This window comes from Labeo rohita, chromosome 20, assembly GCF_022985175.1.
Source record: "Labeo rohita strain BAU-BD-2019 chromosome 20, IGBB_LRoh.1.0, whole genome shotgun sequence".
Lineage (NCBI taxonomy): Eukaryota > Metazoa > Chordata > Actinopteri > Cypriniformes > Cyprinidae > Labeo > Labeo rohita.
Genome location: NC_066888.1, coordinates 31,114,112 through 31,133,476, shown reverse-complemented (window position 1 = coordinate 31,133,476; position 19,365 = coordinate 31,114,112). Strand labels below are relative to the sequence as shown.

General features: G+C 31.2%; 1 protein-coding gene across 1 annotated transcript in view; it reads right to left on the bottom strand.

Moving 5' to 3' along the window:
• Positions 1-3,533: 3,533 nt before the first annotated feature.
• The window catches only part of fut8b (fucosyltransferase 8b (alpha (1,6) fucosyltransferase)), an 88,375-nt gene continuing 72,543 nt past the window's right edge, over positions 3,534-19,365 (bottom strand). Inside the window, 6 exon segments of the mRNA XM_051138524.1 lie at positions 3,534-5,888; positions 7,886-8,036; positions 8,870-9,046; positions 10,297-10,439; positions 10,441-10,544; positions 18,953-19,190. Coding sequence (XP_050994481.1) covers positions 5,559-5,888; positions 7,886-8,036; positions 8,870-9,046; positions 10,297-10,439; positions 10,441-10,544; positions 18,953-19,190 — 1,143 coding nt within the window. The 3' untranslated portion in view covers positions 3,534-5,558.

Sequence of the window (19,365 nt, the reverse complement as noted above, 5' to 3'; positions counted from 1 at the left end):
GTCCATCTTAGAGACATTCACAATGTTTAGAATGAAACCATCATATTTAAAAAAAAAAAAATGATATTATTCATATCATATAATATATTTGTTGCTACTACTATAAATCTATGTTAAATTATTATGGGATCTCCTTCAATAATTTCAGAATCTTTACTTTTTAAAATCATTTTGTTTCTGCACTTTAAAATATATTTTTTATATTAACATATTTTAATGACAATATATTTATTGAACAAAAACTAATTCTTTTATTTTTCAAAATAAGCAGAAAATAGTATAAACTTTGCTGAAGTGGTTGTTTTGAACAAGTATTAACTTAGACATGATTTAAAACAAACAAACAAACAAACAAACAAACAAAACAAAAAATAATTTAAAAAAAGTATTAGTTATATTAGTTATACATCAATATTGTGTGCCCTTTTACCCCATGTATGGGGTAAAAGGCCACCCTTGCCACCTAATACATTTATAAAACAAATTAAACAACTTCTGTTGCTCCTTAAATGTGCAATACAAACATATATATTTTTTGCAATTATTTAGGCGCAGTGAACAGCACATTTTTTCTTAAGGTGTGCCTTTAGCCCTGTTGTACCCTACAGTTTAGTCAAAGTTTGTAGTTGACCAAAAATGAATTGTCATCATTTATTCACCCATATATCATTACAAGTGCCTGAATTTTCTTCCAATGAACACAAAAATTATTTTTTTGCTCCGATCTCATTTGTGACCCTGGGCAACAAAACCAGTCATAAAGGTCAGTTATTTTAAATTGAGATTTATACATCATCTGAAAGCTGGTTTGTTAGGATAGGACAATATTTGGCTGAGATACAACTATTTGAAAATCTGTAATCTTAGGTTGCAAAAAAATTGAAATATTGAGAAAATCGCATTTAAAGTTGTCCAAATGAAGTTCTTAGCAATGCAAAGTTTTGATATATTTAGAGTAGGAAATGTACAAAATATCTTAATGGAACATGATCTTAATATCCTAATGGTTTTTAGCATAAAAGAAAAAACAATAATTTTGACCCATACAATGTATTTTTGGCTATTGCTACAAATATACCCGTGCTACTTACAACTGGTTTTGTGGTCCAGGGTCAGATTTGTGGGTAAATGATTCGGTTTGATTCATTCATGTGAATCAGATCAAACTGAATTAATTCAAAACTCTGATTCAATGCTTAATTTGTATAATGTCCTAGAGAAATGTCCATTGTGTAGGATTACTTATGTTAAAATGACTTAGTAAAACATATTTAGATATTGCTGTTTATTAATATGTAGTTTCATACTGATGCATATACATGAAAAATATGTTGCTTCATTGAATTCATTTAGCTGTAAAAAGCTGTAAAAAAAAAAAAAAAAAAAAAAAAAAAAAAAAAAAAAAAATCATGCTTTGATTTTTTGATTTTTTGATTTTATTATTTTTTTTAAATGTAGATTTTATTGTTTGGTTGAAATTATGGTTCCACTGACTGAAAAAAAAAAAACAAAAAAAACAAAAAACAAAACAAACATCAATAAACATTTTGACTCATATTTCAAAGTAAATATATAAATATAATAGCCTATGTGACCCTGGACCACAAAACTAGTCATAAGGGTCAATATATATATATTTTTTAAATTAAGATTTGGAGACTGAGATATAACTATTTGAAAAATTTGTGAAAAATCCAAATATTGAGAAAATCGCCTTTAAAGATATTATTCATCAAAAATTAAGTTTTGATATATTTACGGTAGGAAATTTACAAAATATCTTTATGGAACATGATCTTTATGTAATATCCTAATGATTTTTGGCATAAAAGAAAAAAAATGCTCATTTTGAACCATACAATGTATTGTTGGCCATTGTTACAAACATTCCTGTGCTACTTAAGACTGGTTTTTTGGTCCAGGGTCACATATTGTCAAAAGATCGATAAAATAAACTTTAAGTGAATGGAAAACAGCTGCGTGTATATTCTGCATTACACCTCCTTTTGTATTTGGTGTAAGGAAACTCTATCTATGGATTTGGAATATGAGGCTTAGTAAATGATGACAGAATTATTGCATGAACTTTTCCTGTAATACTGTAACGAGTATCTGTCAGCTCTGAGCTCTCTGATCAGCTCTGATCCTCTGGACTGTCTCTCATAATGCTGAAACAGCTCAGGCTCTAAATAAACGGATGGAGCGACACAGACAAAAATAAATCTGAACACTAGACGCTAGGGACTGGTGGCCAATTAACAGAATAATTAACTGAACTAAGGTCTGTTCAGAAAAAAAGGTCACAGGGCAGCACACTCACATTAAGTGGCTTATAATCGAAGGACCCTCAGATAACAGAGAAAAACGCTGAGGGTTATCGCTCGTTTAATCACTGCATAAGTGCTTTTTCAAGGATTTTTCCAAGTTCAATACAGGCCAAGCTCTGTGGACAGCATCTGTGATGAGCATAAAATCAAATAAAAACATGTTTACAGTAAAATACACACACTGAAATTTGTGGAATTGTTTGAAAACATAACATGAGACTGCTGTGACAGAATCATTTACCAATTCTGTTTGTGCAGTCATAATCCAATAAAAGCATAAACCTAGGATGAATTATAGACAATGGGACCTGGAAACAAGGCACTGGAAATGAAAAAAATGTATTAGTGGAATAGTTCAACCAAAAACGAACATTTGCTGAAACTTAACTCACCCCTCAGGCCATCCAAGATGTAGATGAGGTTGTTTCTTCATAAGATTTGGAGAAATGTAGGATTACATCACTCGCTCAGCAATGGAGTGAACGGGTGCAGTCAGAACTGCTGATAAAACATCACAATAATCCACAATGCACACCATTCCAGTCCATCAATTAATGTCTTCTGAAACCAAAAGCTCAGCGTTTGTAAGAAACAAATCCATCATTTAGGCGTTTTAACTTTAATTGTCACTTCCAGCCAAAACACAAGTCCATAATCTATGATATGCACCAACATATTTGTTAAGAGGTGTTTTGGACTGTTTTTGCATTTAAGTGGTTACTGACCTGTGTCGATTTGTCTCCTGATTCAGACTAGATGACTTTTTCACTGAAGGAAGCTTTATTTTGAATTATGGACTTGTACTTTAGCTAGTAGCAATAAAAAAATCTTAATGATGGACTTGTTTCTTACAAACCCGCAGCTTTTGGCTTCACAAGATATTAACTGATAGACTGGAGTGGTGTGGATTACTTGTGCATTATTGTGATGTTTTTATCAGCTGTTTGGATTCTCATTCTGATGGCACCCATTCACTGCAGAGGCTCCATTGGTGAGCAAGGGATGGAATGCTACATTTCTCCAAGTTGCACAATTAAACAATCCGGTTGGAAAAGAGTTACCTGCTAGAGATTGGTCACGAAGCACCGGTCTGAGGGATTCATATCATGCAGATGCATTTAACCTGAACTCTGATGAAAGGAAACATTGATGAATGCAGTGTAAAAGCCTGCACACCCATAACCATCCAAAAGAACACAACAGCCATCAGATTTCTCCACTTTAATCGATCAGTGGGTTTATATAAGACAAAACCCTAAAACAAAACAAGTGAAAAACATCTCGCAGACAAAGTGAACATTATTTGTCTTCATTACAAAAGAAAGTTAAACTCCGAGTTCATTTCAGAGTCGAAAGCAGCAAATAAACAGACAAATCATGTCAATAAAATAAAGCAACAAAGAAAGCTGAAAGAACTGTTGGGTTTGCCTTCAGCTTCATTCGGGAACCATTTCTAAAGAGAATTTCATCATTTTTAAACACAACAACAAACGCCTTAAACCTACAGTGAGATTTCAATCACATCCATTTCTCCATATGATTCAAAAACACAATTAATTCCTGGGGTTCATAGTCTCATTATCAAAGAAAAGATGCTTAATGAACATTAAAACAAAAATGATTATGAAAATTATATGATTTAATTAATTCCACTTTTAAATCTAGAGTGATCTCATTAGTTTTCATAGGTATTTGTATGTAAAGTACATTTGCAATTTTTACCTTTTAACTAAAATGATGTTAAATAAATGCATTTAATGCATTTTTATCCAAAGCAACTTGTATTGCATTCAATATGCACATTATATCAGTTCATGCATGAAAACATTTACGTGTAATGTTGTAATTTATGTATCTGTGCAATTGTAAAAAATATGTACTAGAGCACTTTACATAACAATACTTAAGAATCTCTAATGAGATCATGTTTATAAATCATAACATCTACTATTTTACTATAAATCTAATGCTTTAAAGTATTAATGTTTTTTTCCGTTAATTTGTAAAATTGCCAAATGCATTAGGGTTCACTAACAATGAATAATTTGATAATGCTTGTAAAATGTAAAGTTCCACCTATTTATTTAGTTCTTTTTTATAGATATATTAAAGTTCTGCAATGCTTCGTCCTTTCATTTCAGGCACCGCTTTGGATGCACAATAAATAATTGCACAAACAATCTTTGTGAACACACACATAAACACACACATACAGACTGAAGACAGATAAAGAACTTAAGAGCACAGCGTGATGAGTGAAGTCTGACAAGCAAGAATCAGATTTCACCAATAAATCAAAAGAAAGTAATAAGAAATTACATTTTGCATGAACAGCATGAGGCCTGATTTAGTACCATTTATTATGTTTTTGTATTTTGACATTATTTTAAGAACAATTAAGCACATTTTCACTACAATTCGCATTACTGCCATGTGCATGAACATTTTTTTATTTAAATCAGCAAAAATCAAAAGCAGTATCAAATACTACCATAACGTAAAAATAATATCATATAATTATAAATAAATCAATCAAAAACATAATTATGAATTTGTACACAATTATAAATAAATAAACAATAAATAAACACATTCACATTAATGTCTAAATTTTTTTTTCAATTTGTAATTTATTTCTTCAAGTCAAGTAAAAGGCAATATAAAACAAATAAAAAAATAAAAAAAAAAACTTTAAAAATATAAATCACATATAAACCTAACACAAATGTAATAATAAATGAATTATAAATAAATATATTAAAAATAAATTACAAAATAATATGAAAATAAGATTAAAATAAGAAATTTTTGACTTTATGAAAATAAATGTCAATGCAAAATATTCAAACAGGCTCCATTTTCTTCATGCAAAATATAATTTCTTACTTTTTCTGTTGATTTTGTGGGTGAAATGTGACCTGAATTTATGCTTGACAGCCTCTGTGAGATTCACTCCAGTTTGAGGACAGAGAAAGTGACAAAGAAGGCAAGAGAATATTTAAAAAACATTAAAACAATTAAAAAAATGTTTTTGTCATTTGCTTCTGCTGATCTGAGTGCCGTTAGAAAAGCTCTCAATGTCCACAGCAGTTTATGAGATCCTTATGCAATTTATACAAACCTAAAAGGTGCGTTCATCCTATAAATACACACACACGCCTCTTTGAGTGTTTGTTAGCCAGTGCATGGCAAGTTCAGCCGTCCATGCGTTAATTATTAATGTGTGTTGTTCTATAAGCTCAGTAGCTTGTCTGCTTCGGGGTAAGTGGGGTACTTCACCGTCTCGATCTTCTCTTTGACTTTATAGGACGGATAGAGGCCGGTGCGTCCCAGTTTGCGGTTGACCCCTTTCGAGTATCCGTCCCAGTGGTTTCCGGCCACTCCGATGACGTCTCCGGGCTCCAGTGGGATGTCCTCTGCAGTGCGCGCCTGGTGCGGGTAGATGGCGATTTGGTTGTGTGCGTTCTGCCCACCGAAGTAGTAGATGTCATCCAAAGAGCGGAAGAAAGCCGAAGCGTCCGGATGAAGAGTCTGCATGATTTCATATGCAACACGACACACCTGATAAAACCAGAAGTACAATGTCACAAAACTGTTGGGCGGGAAAAATGAAGTATACACTGCTATTCAAAAGTTTGGGATCAGGAAGATTTTTCATGTTTTTTAAATACATTTGTTATGCTCATCAAGTGTGCATTTTATTTGATTGAAAATTCAGAAAAAAAACTGTAATACTGTAAAATATTATTGCAATTTAAAATAACAGTCTTCTGTTTTAATATACTTTAAAATATAATTTACTTCTGTGATGCAAAGCTGAATTTTCATCAGCCATTACTCCAGTCTTTAGTGTCACATGATTCTTCAGAAATCATTTTAATATGCTAATTTATTATCAATGTTAGAAGCTGTTGTGCTGCTTAATATTTTTTATGAAAACTGTGATATTTTTTCAGGATTTTTTGATAAATAAAACATTTAAAAGAAGAGCATTTATTTAAAATAGAAATCTTTTGTAACAATATATACTACCGTTCAAAGTTTGGTGTCAGTAATTTATTTTTTTTCTGAAAGAAATAAATACTTTTATTCAGCAAGGATGTTTTAAAGACTTAAATTGTTAGAAAAATAAATAAATGCTGTTCTTTTAACTTTATTCATTTAAAAATACTGAAAAGCATGTCACAGGTTCCAAACTAAATATTAAGCAGCAACAGTTTCCAACACTGATAATAAATCAGCATTTTAGAATGATTTCTGAAGGATCATTTGACACTGAAGACTGGAGTAATGATGCTGAAAATTCAGTTTTGCATCACATAAATAAATTACATTTTAAAGTATATTAAAAAAGAACAATGTTATTTAAAATTAAATTCAATTTTTCTTCTGTATTTTTGTACAAATAAATGCAACCTTTATGAGCATAAGAGACTCGATAGAAAAAAAACATCAAAATTCATACAGATCCCAAACTTTTGAATGGCAGTGTATATATATATATATATATATATATATATATATATATATTTAAAATTAATAATTCCTTTTCTCATTTTAGTTAATCATTGTCATTTAGAACTAGTTTGTCCCTTTGTTTTAATTATTTTTTAATTACATTTGTTGGACGTGGCCACGATTTACTAAAAGAAGGATTTATCACCACAATGAATATATTTTTGTATGTATGTCATGTGCAGGGCTCCGTTAATATGAACTAGCAATAGCAATATATTTTTTTACAGCATTTATTAATTATGTTGTTGTGTTAGTAACATTAATTTTCTGCCACTGCTCTGATTGCAAAACACTGATTTTAAATTGACAAAATGTTCTTTATAAATGAACCTGAGGTCTGTTAAGACCATTAATTCTTTTTGCATTTTGACATTATTGGAATAATAATTAAGCATATTTTCTCAGCAGATTGCATCACTGTAATGTGCCTGTAATGTCTTTTTATGGTTATTAAAAACTAAAACTGAAATTAAAACTATAAAAAAATGTAACTTGAAATATATTTGTATACAATAAATGTTAACTGGAATGAAATTAAAAAACTTTTTATTTCAGCTATGGGAGCCATTTCAGCATTTGTAGTTTTTATTTAGTTTAACTTGAAGTAAAGAAATAAACTGAAACTGACATACTATATGTATGTGTGTGTGTACTTTATTTCAGTTTTTGTTTATTTCAGTACATCAAGTTTTTAGTTTAAAAAAAAACTGATTCAATACTTTAATAAAAACATAACAGTATCTCAATCCTGATACAGAAATAACACCGCATCAACATTTAATTCAAAGTCAAAAAACCTGAAAACATATGTTCATTTTTGTTAGTTACTTCATAAAAATACAATTCTTCATTGTTTGTTCATGTTAGCTCAAGTGATTTTTAAAAATGTATTAGGTAATGTTGAAAGTAACATTTAGATGAACAAAAATGTGTAGTAAAATTGTTCATTGTTTATTCATGTTTACTAATGTACTTACTGTTAACAAATAAAAACTTATTGTGTAAATTGTTACTGATAAAATGAACAGTTATGAATGCACCTGTGAGGAGAAGGTGCAAACCAGGAAGTCAGTCTGGGACAGGAAGTGGATGTCCAGGATGACGCCTCTGAGTGAATTCTCAGTGTATCGGTTATGTAAACTCGCTGACCAAGAGATGGAGTTATCACTGATGAACTCATAGTCTGAGTACCTGAAAAACACACACAAAAAAAAAACCATGTAAATACTAGATGAGGCCAATTTAAGATGTGATTTTTTCCGGTTGATGAGAATTACGATATGTCGAAAAACTCCCATCTCATGTTCTCCCCCAACTTCAAAATCGTCCTATATCACTGTTTTACCTTTTTTGTTAAGGGTGTTTGATCTTCTTTGCATGTTCACTTTGCAAAGACTGTGTCGGTACGTCTGGAGCGATGTAGGATGATTTTGAAATGATTTTTTAAGTTGATGGAGAAAATATGATTAAAGTTTTTCGACATACCCTAACTGTCTTGAACCAGAATACACAGAGTTCAGGGAGAGCAAGACAAGACAAGCATTCGAGATTAAAAAGTATTTAAATTGATTTTTTTTTAATGAAAATAAAATGTTTTCCTTAAAACATAATTTCTTTACGACTAAAGAAAGACAGATACAAACATCTTGGATGACAAGGGGGTGAGTACATTATCTGTACATTTTTTGTTCTGGAAGTGGACTTCTCCTTTAACATCCATAATTTTAATTATAGGGAAAAACTGGTACATTCTGAGTTATTTGCCCAACTATTTTCATTTTTTCACATTTAAAATATTTATTGTGTCTTTGACATTGACAATTAGATTTTAAAGCTTGTGAATTTAAAAATGTATATTTGTGTAATGCAAAGTGAGCTTATGAAATCATGCAAAATATTGATTTTTTTTCATTTTGCTGCATGCAGTGGTAAATTGCAGAGTGCATTTGTGAAAACCTTTGATGCTCTTCGCACTGTTTTTTCAAAACGGTTGTTACATGACCGTTAAAGTACTCATAACTCACTTGGTTTTTGCCTCCTGCAACAGCGAGGGGTCATCGGTGGCCAGATACACTCGTTTTTTATCCACATGGCCGCGTTGAGCCATGTACTGGAACTGTTCCTCCACATGGACCATGTACTCCTCTATGGGGTGAAATGCAGCCTCCGTCCCAACTTTATCTGTCCGCCTGACATGGACACTGTAAGACAGAGACACAAACTGGATTTATCTGCTTCTGTCTAGTGAAACAATTGTGATCACCCCCTCATTTGTTAGGTTATATAGTTTTCTTTAATGCAGTTTTTAGCAGCCATGCAGGTTTTACTCATTTGCATTTTAGTAAAGTGTGAAGGACAGTGTGAATAGTTTAACCAGCTTTGCATGCTCTATTTGGTGCCTCAATGGAAATTGACCTGTAATGCAAACATTTAAGTACAGTGCTAGCAATGTCAAGGTCATGGGTTCGATTACCAGGGAATGCATGAACTGATGAAATGAATACTTTAAATGCAATATAAGTCACTTTGAATAAAAGCATCTGCCAAATATATTGATGATTTATACATTTATCCACTTAAATAAAGTGATGAAGTACCTTTATGCATTTATTTATCATCAAATGCATTATGCATTCACTATTTATGCATTGATCAAACTCAAAAATATATTGCATTCAAGTTGGAAATTTTATCAGTTCATGCATTCCCTGGGGGAAACAAACCCATGACCTCGGCGTTGCTAGCACCTGTCATGTAATGCAACCAAAGGAACAAATGGTAAAAATAAACACTTCTCTTGCAATAAAGAAACTCTGTCTTCTGCTCGACAAGCTCCAAAAAAGCATCAAAAGTTATAAAAACATTTAAATTTTAGACAAGAAGTTTTGTTTTATTTTATTTCTACTTCTGCTGATTGCATTTAGGCTTCAAAATTCATAAAAGCTGAGTTTGTGAAGATTATAACAATGAACAAAACATTTACAAAAAATGAACTTTTGTTGGTGACAGATCTTATTTTCTGCAATGAGCCAAAAGTTTTAAAAACAGGTGCAAAAACAGCAGAAATCAAGTACTTATATAGCAAACTCATTAGTATTTGTCTAATTCTCTCTTTTCAGCTGATCTCTATGCTTCACTATAGATTCACTCTATTATATTATTTAGGTTATTACATTTCACAGTGCTGTCAAGAGACAATGGTGCTTCCTATGGGGCCACAATCATTTCATTCTCATTTATTCTCATTAATTTCATCATGATTGTGAGTCATGTTCATTCTCGTTATCGTGTGTCATCTTTATCTCGCAGTGTTTTATCAGCGTAACACCCACCCATACGCATCCGCCACAGGCACAGATAAAAACAAATACGCACACACGCACGCACGCACACGCAGACAGATGGAAAGAAAGAAATGTAAGACGACAAATAGGACAAGAGATATACCCACCCAATGATGGGGTGTTTAAAGCCCAGTTTGACACAGGTCTCCTGGATCTCCTTCTCTAGCCAGGCCTGAGGACGGACCAGGTATTTGACGAACTGAGACACCCACCAGACGGACGGGTCACCGTGGAGACGCTGCAGTCGGGGGCGCAAGGTCTTCTGGGATAGCGAGCGGGAGGTACGGAGGTCTGGGGTGAAGACTATCCACGATGGGCAACTCCACCACCTGAACGTCCCGGTCGTGAGCCTCACCTGTAAAGAAACGCACAGCAGCATTTTAACGGTTAATACAATATGCAACATGTTGACTTTGTTTCAAACCTTTTCCAGCATCCTAACCAGCACACAAATACAATCACTAATGGTTAAAAGTAATTTTTTAAAAGTCTTTTCTTCAGAAAGCCACAGTTAATTTTCTTAAGGAATTTGTATTTGTGCATACCTTCTTTCTATTTTCTGCCTTAATGGTTTGATGTTTTCTAGTGCATCATAATTTAAAAAAAAAAGAAAAGACTTGCATACCCGTTTCGAAATTTTAATTTGAAACGATTCGCAATACGGAAAGTTCTGCAAAAGATTCCCGCTCCAAAGTCCCAATCTGAATAATGATTCGCGAACCCGCATTTTAGATCAGGACTCGGAGCGCGGATCGAGAATCACTCAATTTGCTAAATTATTACAAAGTTCCGATGTATATCTCAAGTGATTAGCGATACACGAAGTTCCAATCTAAATCAAATGATTCACGAACACTGCTCCAAAGTCTCGCCTTGCGTCCCAACGTGCATACTATCCACCCTATTTGCCCTAAATAGTATTGAAAATTACTACTTTCACATAGAATTTAGGATGGAGGTGTATGAACATTGGGACGCAGGCCCAATCTAAACCAAATGATACGCAATTTGAAGTCCGGATATTAATCAAATGATTCGCAAAACGCGATCCGATTGGAATTCGAAAATGAATGGCTCTTTTAATATGACCTGGTTTTTGCTAGTGAATCGCTTATAATGAATGATTGAAGTCACGAGTTTGAATTAATCGGAGCGGTTCCAGCGTAAATGACTCACTTAATTGATTCGGTTCATCTGTTGCTCTTTTCACATCTTCAGCCATGGTTTTCCAGGCCTTAAATTTTAAAAAGTTAAATTCAAGTACTTCAAGCACTAACTGACTTTTACCTCACAATTCTTACTTTTTGCAGTTCTAATGTTATATCTTATATCTTTTTTTATTATATTAAAAAAAAAGTCAGAATCGTGAGACAAAAGTCAATTACCTTTTGTATTTTTTTTATCCCATGGCAGAAACAGGCTTTCATATAAGGGCGAGTAAATGATGACAACATGTTCATTTTGTCAGCAGGGTGAAAGAACACTGGGTGAAATGATAAATACTCAGTGAAACGGTTCTTTTTTAATTGGATGAAGCATTTTTGTGTATCAAACCTTTGTTGAATAATATACTGAGCTGATTACAATGCATCCCAGGATTGCAGATACATGCAGCACTGCCAAAATGGCCAAAACAAAGCATTTAGCTGCCTACTATGTGGAATGCTGCATTGCCAATGATGCTTTCAAGGTAGAAAGCTCAACAGAATTTGGATGAAAGCCGCAGCATTAGCATCAAGTAGCTCACCCTGGCACTGCTCACTCAACCCATTTATCACCATTTCAAGATGCATGCAAATGTCTGTACACACAACAAACCATCTTTTAAAGCACAACCAATTCGCAATGCATCTAGCCGAGGTGAAAACAAAAAAAAAATGTCCAATTTGCATGAGAAAACTCATGTTTTTTAACAAGAAGGCAGCGGCCGCACCTGAAGACAATCGCTCACTCTTATCAGCATCTGTCTGCATGCACCTGTGTGCTCAAAACAACACCAGCACTGCTGCTAAATGATGAAATATAGAGTCACAAACATGCTTCAGTGCTAAATTATTCTGCATGTGACATAGTTTATTAGCCAGTAACTGTAGGTTGTTTGTGCTAGACAAAAGTGGTAACTTTTGTCCTTTTATTACAATTATAAAAGAGTTCACTGCACAAAATACTTGTTTTTTTAACCTAGTCTGTCCAGTACAAATATCGAAATATTCTTAAATCAACATACATTTATCAAAACTAAGCAAATTTTGCTAATTTTTTCTTGTTTTAATCATAAACTCACTTAATTTTGATACATTTTTCAGAAACGAGATTTAGATCTTCTGTCTGGTTCAGGTTTTTTTTATTAATTTTTAGGGATTTTTTTTCTTGTTTTAAGCATAAAGTAATTTAATTTTGGTAAGGTTTTTCAGAAAACAAGACAGAAACTAACATAAGAGTCATTTTATTTCTTCGTTAAAAATATCTTGATTCAATCATATTAGGATATATATTCTGTACAAATATCTAAAAATTTTTAAATGAAGAGAAATGTACTTGAGAAGCAAAATGACTTAAGATATTACTTCATGTTTTCCTTAAAAGGTGTCTAAATTAAGTGGAAAAAAAATATTTGTCAGTGAGAATAATCTTGTTTTACCACTGAATTTATTTAATTTAATTAATTAATTAATTAATTAATTAATTAATTTATTTCTTATATGTTTAACCACACTAAGAGACATTTTTTTCTTGTATTCAGCTCATGTAATTATGGTAGATTTTTTTTTTTTTTTTAAACAATACTTAATATCTAGTAGACACAGCAGTAATTTTATATCTTAAGTGTATATGATATAGGAATGTAAAGACATTTTTACTGAGAAACAAGACAAAAGTATACATTTTTGATTAAAACAAGAAAAAATTATCTGTCAAAGGGGTCAGAAAAATAATTTTGTTTCCACTTTGAATTAAGTAAATTTTTGTGACCTCACTGCCAGATATTTTTTTTTCTTGTTTTAAGCATAAAGCCATTTAATTTTGGTAAGATTTTTCAGAAAACAAGACATGAAAACATAACAGTCATTTTATTTCTTCATTAAAAATATCTTGATTCAATCATGTAAGGATATATAATCTATACCCAAATATCCAAATATTATTAAATGAATAGAAATTTACTTGAGAAGCAAAACGACTTAAGATACTACTTAATGTTTTCTTTAAAAGGTGTCTAAATTAAGCGGAAAAAAAATATTTGTCAGTGAGAAAAATGTTTACCACTGAATTTATTTTATTTATTTTTATTTATTTTTTAACCACACTAAGAGACATTTTTTTCTTGTTTTAAGCACATGTAATTATGGTAGATTTAAAACAAACAAAACAAACAAACAAAAAAAACAGTACTTAATATCTAGTAGACAAAACAGTAATTTTATATGTATATGATATAGGAATGTAAAGATATTTTTACTGAAAAACAAGACAAAAGTATACATTTTTTATTAAAACAAGAAGAAATATCTGCCAAAGGAGTCGTTGTTTCCACTTTGAATTAAGTTTATTTTTCTGACCTTACTGCCAGATATTTTTTCTTGTTTTAATCATAAACTCACATAATTAAAAAAAGAAAAAATCATAAAACAAGACTAAATATCTCAAGTTATTTTGCTTCCCAAATAAATGTATCTTGATTTAAGAAAGTTTAGACATTTGTACTAGAAAGCAAGACAAAAATGCTACATTTCCAGCTTGAGTTCACTGAATCTTAGTGGATTTTCATGCACTGACGGTAAAAAACACGCTCGACCTGTCACAGGTTTCTCATAAATGTTTGATGCAGATGTCTCCTGTAGCGTTTAACTGCATTAAAGCGTTGCAATCTTTATGTGTGACGATACAAAGTCACCCCTGAGAAATAAAGGCTGATTCGATTTAATGGTGCAGTTTGCGTTACGCGGGGCAGAGGAAGGACGAGAGCGCGAGAGGACGATGGCGAGAGGAAACCAGAGAGACTTTGATCTGCAGAAATATTCCCAAAGCGTTCCGCAGGCGAGTTTCTTCAAAAGTCGCCGGGTTTCGAGTGCCAAGGTGACCCGTTTCAGCGCTCGCACGCAAACAAACCGCTTGTCCCTGGTGCTGGAATGACTGGCTCTGGTCTCGGGGCAGAAGTCTGGACACGTCAGATTAAACAGGTCACTTACCCACAGTCCTTTCACAAACACCCTCCAGAGAAGCACAGAGAGACAAAAAGACACAGTCCAAGAGAAAGAGCTGGAGCAGCAGGAGCTGAGGATGTTTATTCAGTAGATAAACAGTTTTTAGAGGGAGAGCTAAGCTCACAAAAATACAAATCATTCACTCACCCTCAGGCTGCAGTTTTATTTTAAAATCACTTTAAAAGTTCGTTAAAATTCAGTTAAAATATAGATATTTTTCTATTTTACTTTTTATTCTATTTATCCCCTCCCCGGCTTTAAATGCATCGTGCTTTCTGCTGGAGCATCAGTGAATGTTTGAACCTTTTTTAATAGTTGTGTTTGAGTCTCTTAATTGTCCTCAGTGTGAAAAGATGGATCTCAAAATCATACAGTCACTGCTGCACAGGGTTCAAATATGCAAAAGATGCTGGAAAACTAAAGAATCTGCAGGACCTTGAGGATTTTTTTGAAGAGCAGTGCTCAGTTTAACTGTTCAGAATAAACAAGGGACTCACGAACAACCATCACAAAACAAAAAAGTCATAGATCATCCAAGTAACAACACACAGTATTAAGAACCAAGGGTTCCCAAACTTTTGAAAGGGGGTTATTTTAATAATTTTTCAGCTATTTTTTTGTCTTGTGAACTATATGTAAACATCTTTTATGAAAAATATATTTAGGACTACTAAATAGGACAGTACTACATAAAAAATAACATTTTAACAATATCTTTTAACAATAACAATGTCTCTCTTATTTTGTTAAAATTATTCACATTTTCACAGATTCTGCAAGGGGTTCCCAAACTTTTGCATACCATATATATATATATTTGAACACAACTATATATTTATATATTTTTATTATATTATGAATATTATATTTATCATATTTTTTTAATATTAATTTATTTCATTTATTTATATTTTGAATATTTATATTCAGCTGTAATTTATTTAAATTCTTTAAAAATAGTTTATTAATTTTGTTGTGTGTTTGTCATTTTTAGGTTATATATTAGTATTTAGCCATTTTTATTTCAGTTTTATTCATTTTAGGACATTAAGTTTAGTACAACAACTAAATTAAAATGAGAAATGTTTGGCTTTGGCAACTACAATGACATTTTTTTATATTTAATTTTATTTAATTTTATTTCAGTGTTTATATTATTTTAAGTAACTAATATATATATATATATATATATATATATATATATGTGTATATATGTGTATATATGTATATATATATATATATATATATATATATATATATATATATATATATATGTATATATATGTATATATATATATATATATATATATATATATATATATATATGTGTATATATGTATATATATATATATATATATATATATATATATATATACGTATATATATATATATATATATATATATATATAAAAAAATCAATTTTAGTTTTAGTTTTTATCAATCAATCAATCAAATTTTATTTATATAGCGCCTTACAACAACCAAAAAGGTGCCCAGGGCGCTTTCCAGGAGAAAAACAAGACTCACAGTAGACAACAATAAATAGAAACACCAATGTACATAAAACAGCAATCGAGTCAGTGACTATGTATCGAAAGCTTGTCTAAAAAGATGTGTCTTCAACTGTGATTTAAAAACACACAAATCAGTGTTGTTTCGAAGCTGTTCCGGAAGTGCGCTCCACAGCTTTTAGTTTTAGTTAACCTTAATAATCCTGTCACGTTGTTCCAAACCTGTTTTTTTTCCCATTGAAATTAAAAGTAGAAATTTTGAAAAACTAAATGCAGCAATTTTCTTTAAAAAATTAAATATATTAATTAATATTAAAAATATTAAAATATATAATATTAAAAAATATTATATAATATATTATAAATATAATATTTATAATATTATAAAAATATATAAAAATTATAATATTAAAAATATTTACATTTTAGTCTATAAGCTTTTTGAATATTTGTTGTCAATTATAAAATGATTTTCATAAAGTTACAACATGAAGATACAACAGAAAAACAGTAAATAAAACAGAATATTTGAGTACATTTTACAAAATAACCAAATAACTAAATAAATACAAAAAAATTCTGTTTCTACGCTGATTTTTCCCTAGTGTAGTCTTTTGAAGCCATGCAATAGCTTTTGTGTGATGAACAAGCCTAAAAGTCTAAAAGTCAAATATGATTTAAGTTGCACAACTGACAATGAAAGTGTGTTCCTCATATAAACTTAAAATATGAGCTGAAAACAAAATACAGAGGACAAAATTCATATAGACCACTTTTAGTCACTTCTACAACACTTTTCTGGTGTTTTTTTTTAAAAAGAATCTGTCCACATTCACTTTAATTGTTCAGAAAACAGCAGTGTGAACATTGTTAAACATCTTTTTTTGAGTTCTGCAGAATAAATAACGTTTAAAACAACATACGAGCACGTAAATAATGCCACCCTGTTCATTTTTGACTAAACTTTTCTCTCACTTTTTTCTGTCACTTTATTAGAGAAACGAAATGGTTCTGATTAACCTACGAGAACTTGAACCGAGTTTAGAAACACACAAACCGCAAGTTAACCAAGCCCGAACGTGTTGCATAGAAACAGCGGCTTTGTTTTAATCGTTTGTTAAAAAAACAAGTTACGGCGGGTCTGCTAATTACGAGCGTCACAGCTGCAGAACGCGGCTTTGACGTTCTCGACCGCAAACCAACTGACAAGCAGCTCGTTAAAACTCTCCCTAACAATTAGCCCACAACAACAGCGGCCCGCCGGCGGCTGCTCTACGGCCTTTCCACCAGCAAGTGCACATGTGATCGGAGTATGCTTGAAATTTTAATTAGCTAAAGCATGAAATATTTAAGAAAAAAAAAAACTCCCAAGCTGTTCCCAGGCTTATGTAAGAGCACTCGCAGCTCTTTTTTACACTTCTTTCTGGCGGCTGGAAATGGGTTTAGAGGAGAATCCTCAGATAATCTATTCCCTCAACAGATCCTCGCCTGTAATAATTAGGACACAAAGAAGAGAGGAAATTTTCACACGTCCTCATTACACTTAAACATCCGTCTTTTACTAGAGCTTCACACTTTGTCCATTTAGCATTAAGAGCTTTATAGAAGTGGACTCCAGTTCACACAAAGTTTTACAGCAGAAAATGCTGATGCACAAATTAAAAATACAAGCCCTACATACAGCGAATTTCATACACAGTGGTGCTTAATTAACTTAAAAAGGTATACAAATTACATTATAAAAATGCATTGAATACAAGAATACATTTAAAGAAAAGAATGATGTTACTGCAAAGCTAAACTAGCAAAATCTAATGTCACTTTTTTGGTTTCTATATTCAACAATCATTATTTAGATTATGTAGTAAATTAAAAGAAAAATAAAAATTAAATGCAATACTGTTCAAAATGCTTTTTAAAAAAAAAAAAAAAAAAAAAAAAAAAAAAAAAAGACATTAATAGTTTTATTCAACAAGGATGCATTAAATTAACCAAAAATTAACCAAAAGTTACATTAAGAATCCTGAAAAATTTCTACAAAAGCAGCACAACTATTTTCAACATTGCTAGTAATCAGAAATGTTTCTTGAGCAGCAAATCAGCATATTAGACTGGAGTAATGATGCTGAAATTCAGCTTTGATTGCAAGAATAAATTAAATTTTTTTTATATATATTCGCATAGAAAACAATAATTTGAAATGGTAATAATATTTCACAATATTACTGTTTTTACTGCATTTTTAATCAAATAAATGTAGTCTTAGTAAGCAAAATAAACTTTTAAGTAATAATTTAGAAATAGCCAAAATTATATCTATATATATTATTATATGATATTATATGACCTTAAAATACAAATAAAAAATAATACAACAAAAAACAACAAATAAAAATTTAATTAAATTAAAAAAGTATTTAAAAAAACATTACACACTCAGCATGATCAAAACTAACCAAACCAAAACACAAAACATACAACAAAATAAAATAACTAAAAAAGTATGACCTTAAATTGTAAATTACATGTATATACATTAAATTGTAAATTGTAAATTACATATATATATATATTAACGTTTTGTTACTTTAAATAAAATAAATAATAATTGAAAGAAAATAAAAACTAAACAAATGAAACTTAAAATTTAATTTTAGCTAGTTGCTGACATTGTCAGTCTCATTCATAATTTTTTACATTTATTTTAACTTGAAGTACTAAAATAAAAAAAATAAAAAAAAGTTTAAAAAACTTCAAGTGAAAAAACTAAAACTAATAAATAAAAAAATAATAAAACCATATTGACATATTTAAGAAAAATAAGTAAAAATGACAAAAACAGGAAAATTACTAAAACCTAAACTAAAATTAAAGTGATATAGACTTTATTTTTTTTTGTTTTCTTTGGAATAACACACACTTATGAGTAACACATAATGTTACTTCAACAGAAATTAAACAGTCCAATTTAAGGTCATATTGACTTAAGGGTATAAGAAATATTTTCATGTTGAGACCTGCTCATTTCATGCAGAACTGATGCTCACCTGACCAGTGTCCGGTCGTGGCTCCGGATCGATCCGTACAGGTGTCGCTAACGGGCCGGAAGACCGTCTCCCAGCCTTTAGGAGCGTAACGCCAGTTGTGGGACTCGAGGATCAGAACTCTCTGCGTGCCGTAAGCGATCATGAAGCAGTAAACCACGTGATGGAGCTGACAGCCGTATCCACAGCCCTTATTGATGTTACACACCAGCTTACGGGCTTTACTGCAGTCCTGCGGGTTCTGATCCACAAATGAGATACGCAATCACAATTAGGACTGCATTAAGTTGTATCAGTATAGCATGTGCATGTAAAATAAAATTAAATAAATATAAAAAAATATATAAAATAAAATAATCAATTCCTACCAATATAGCATGTGTATCCAAAATAAATAAAAAAAAATAAATAAATAC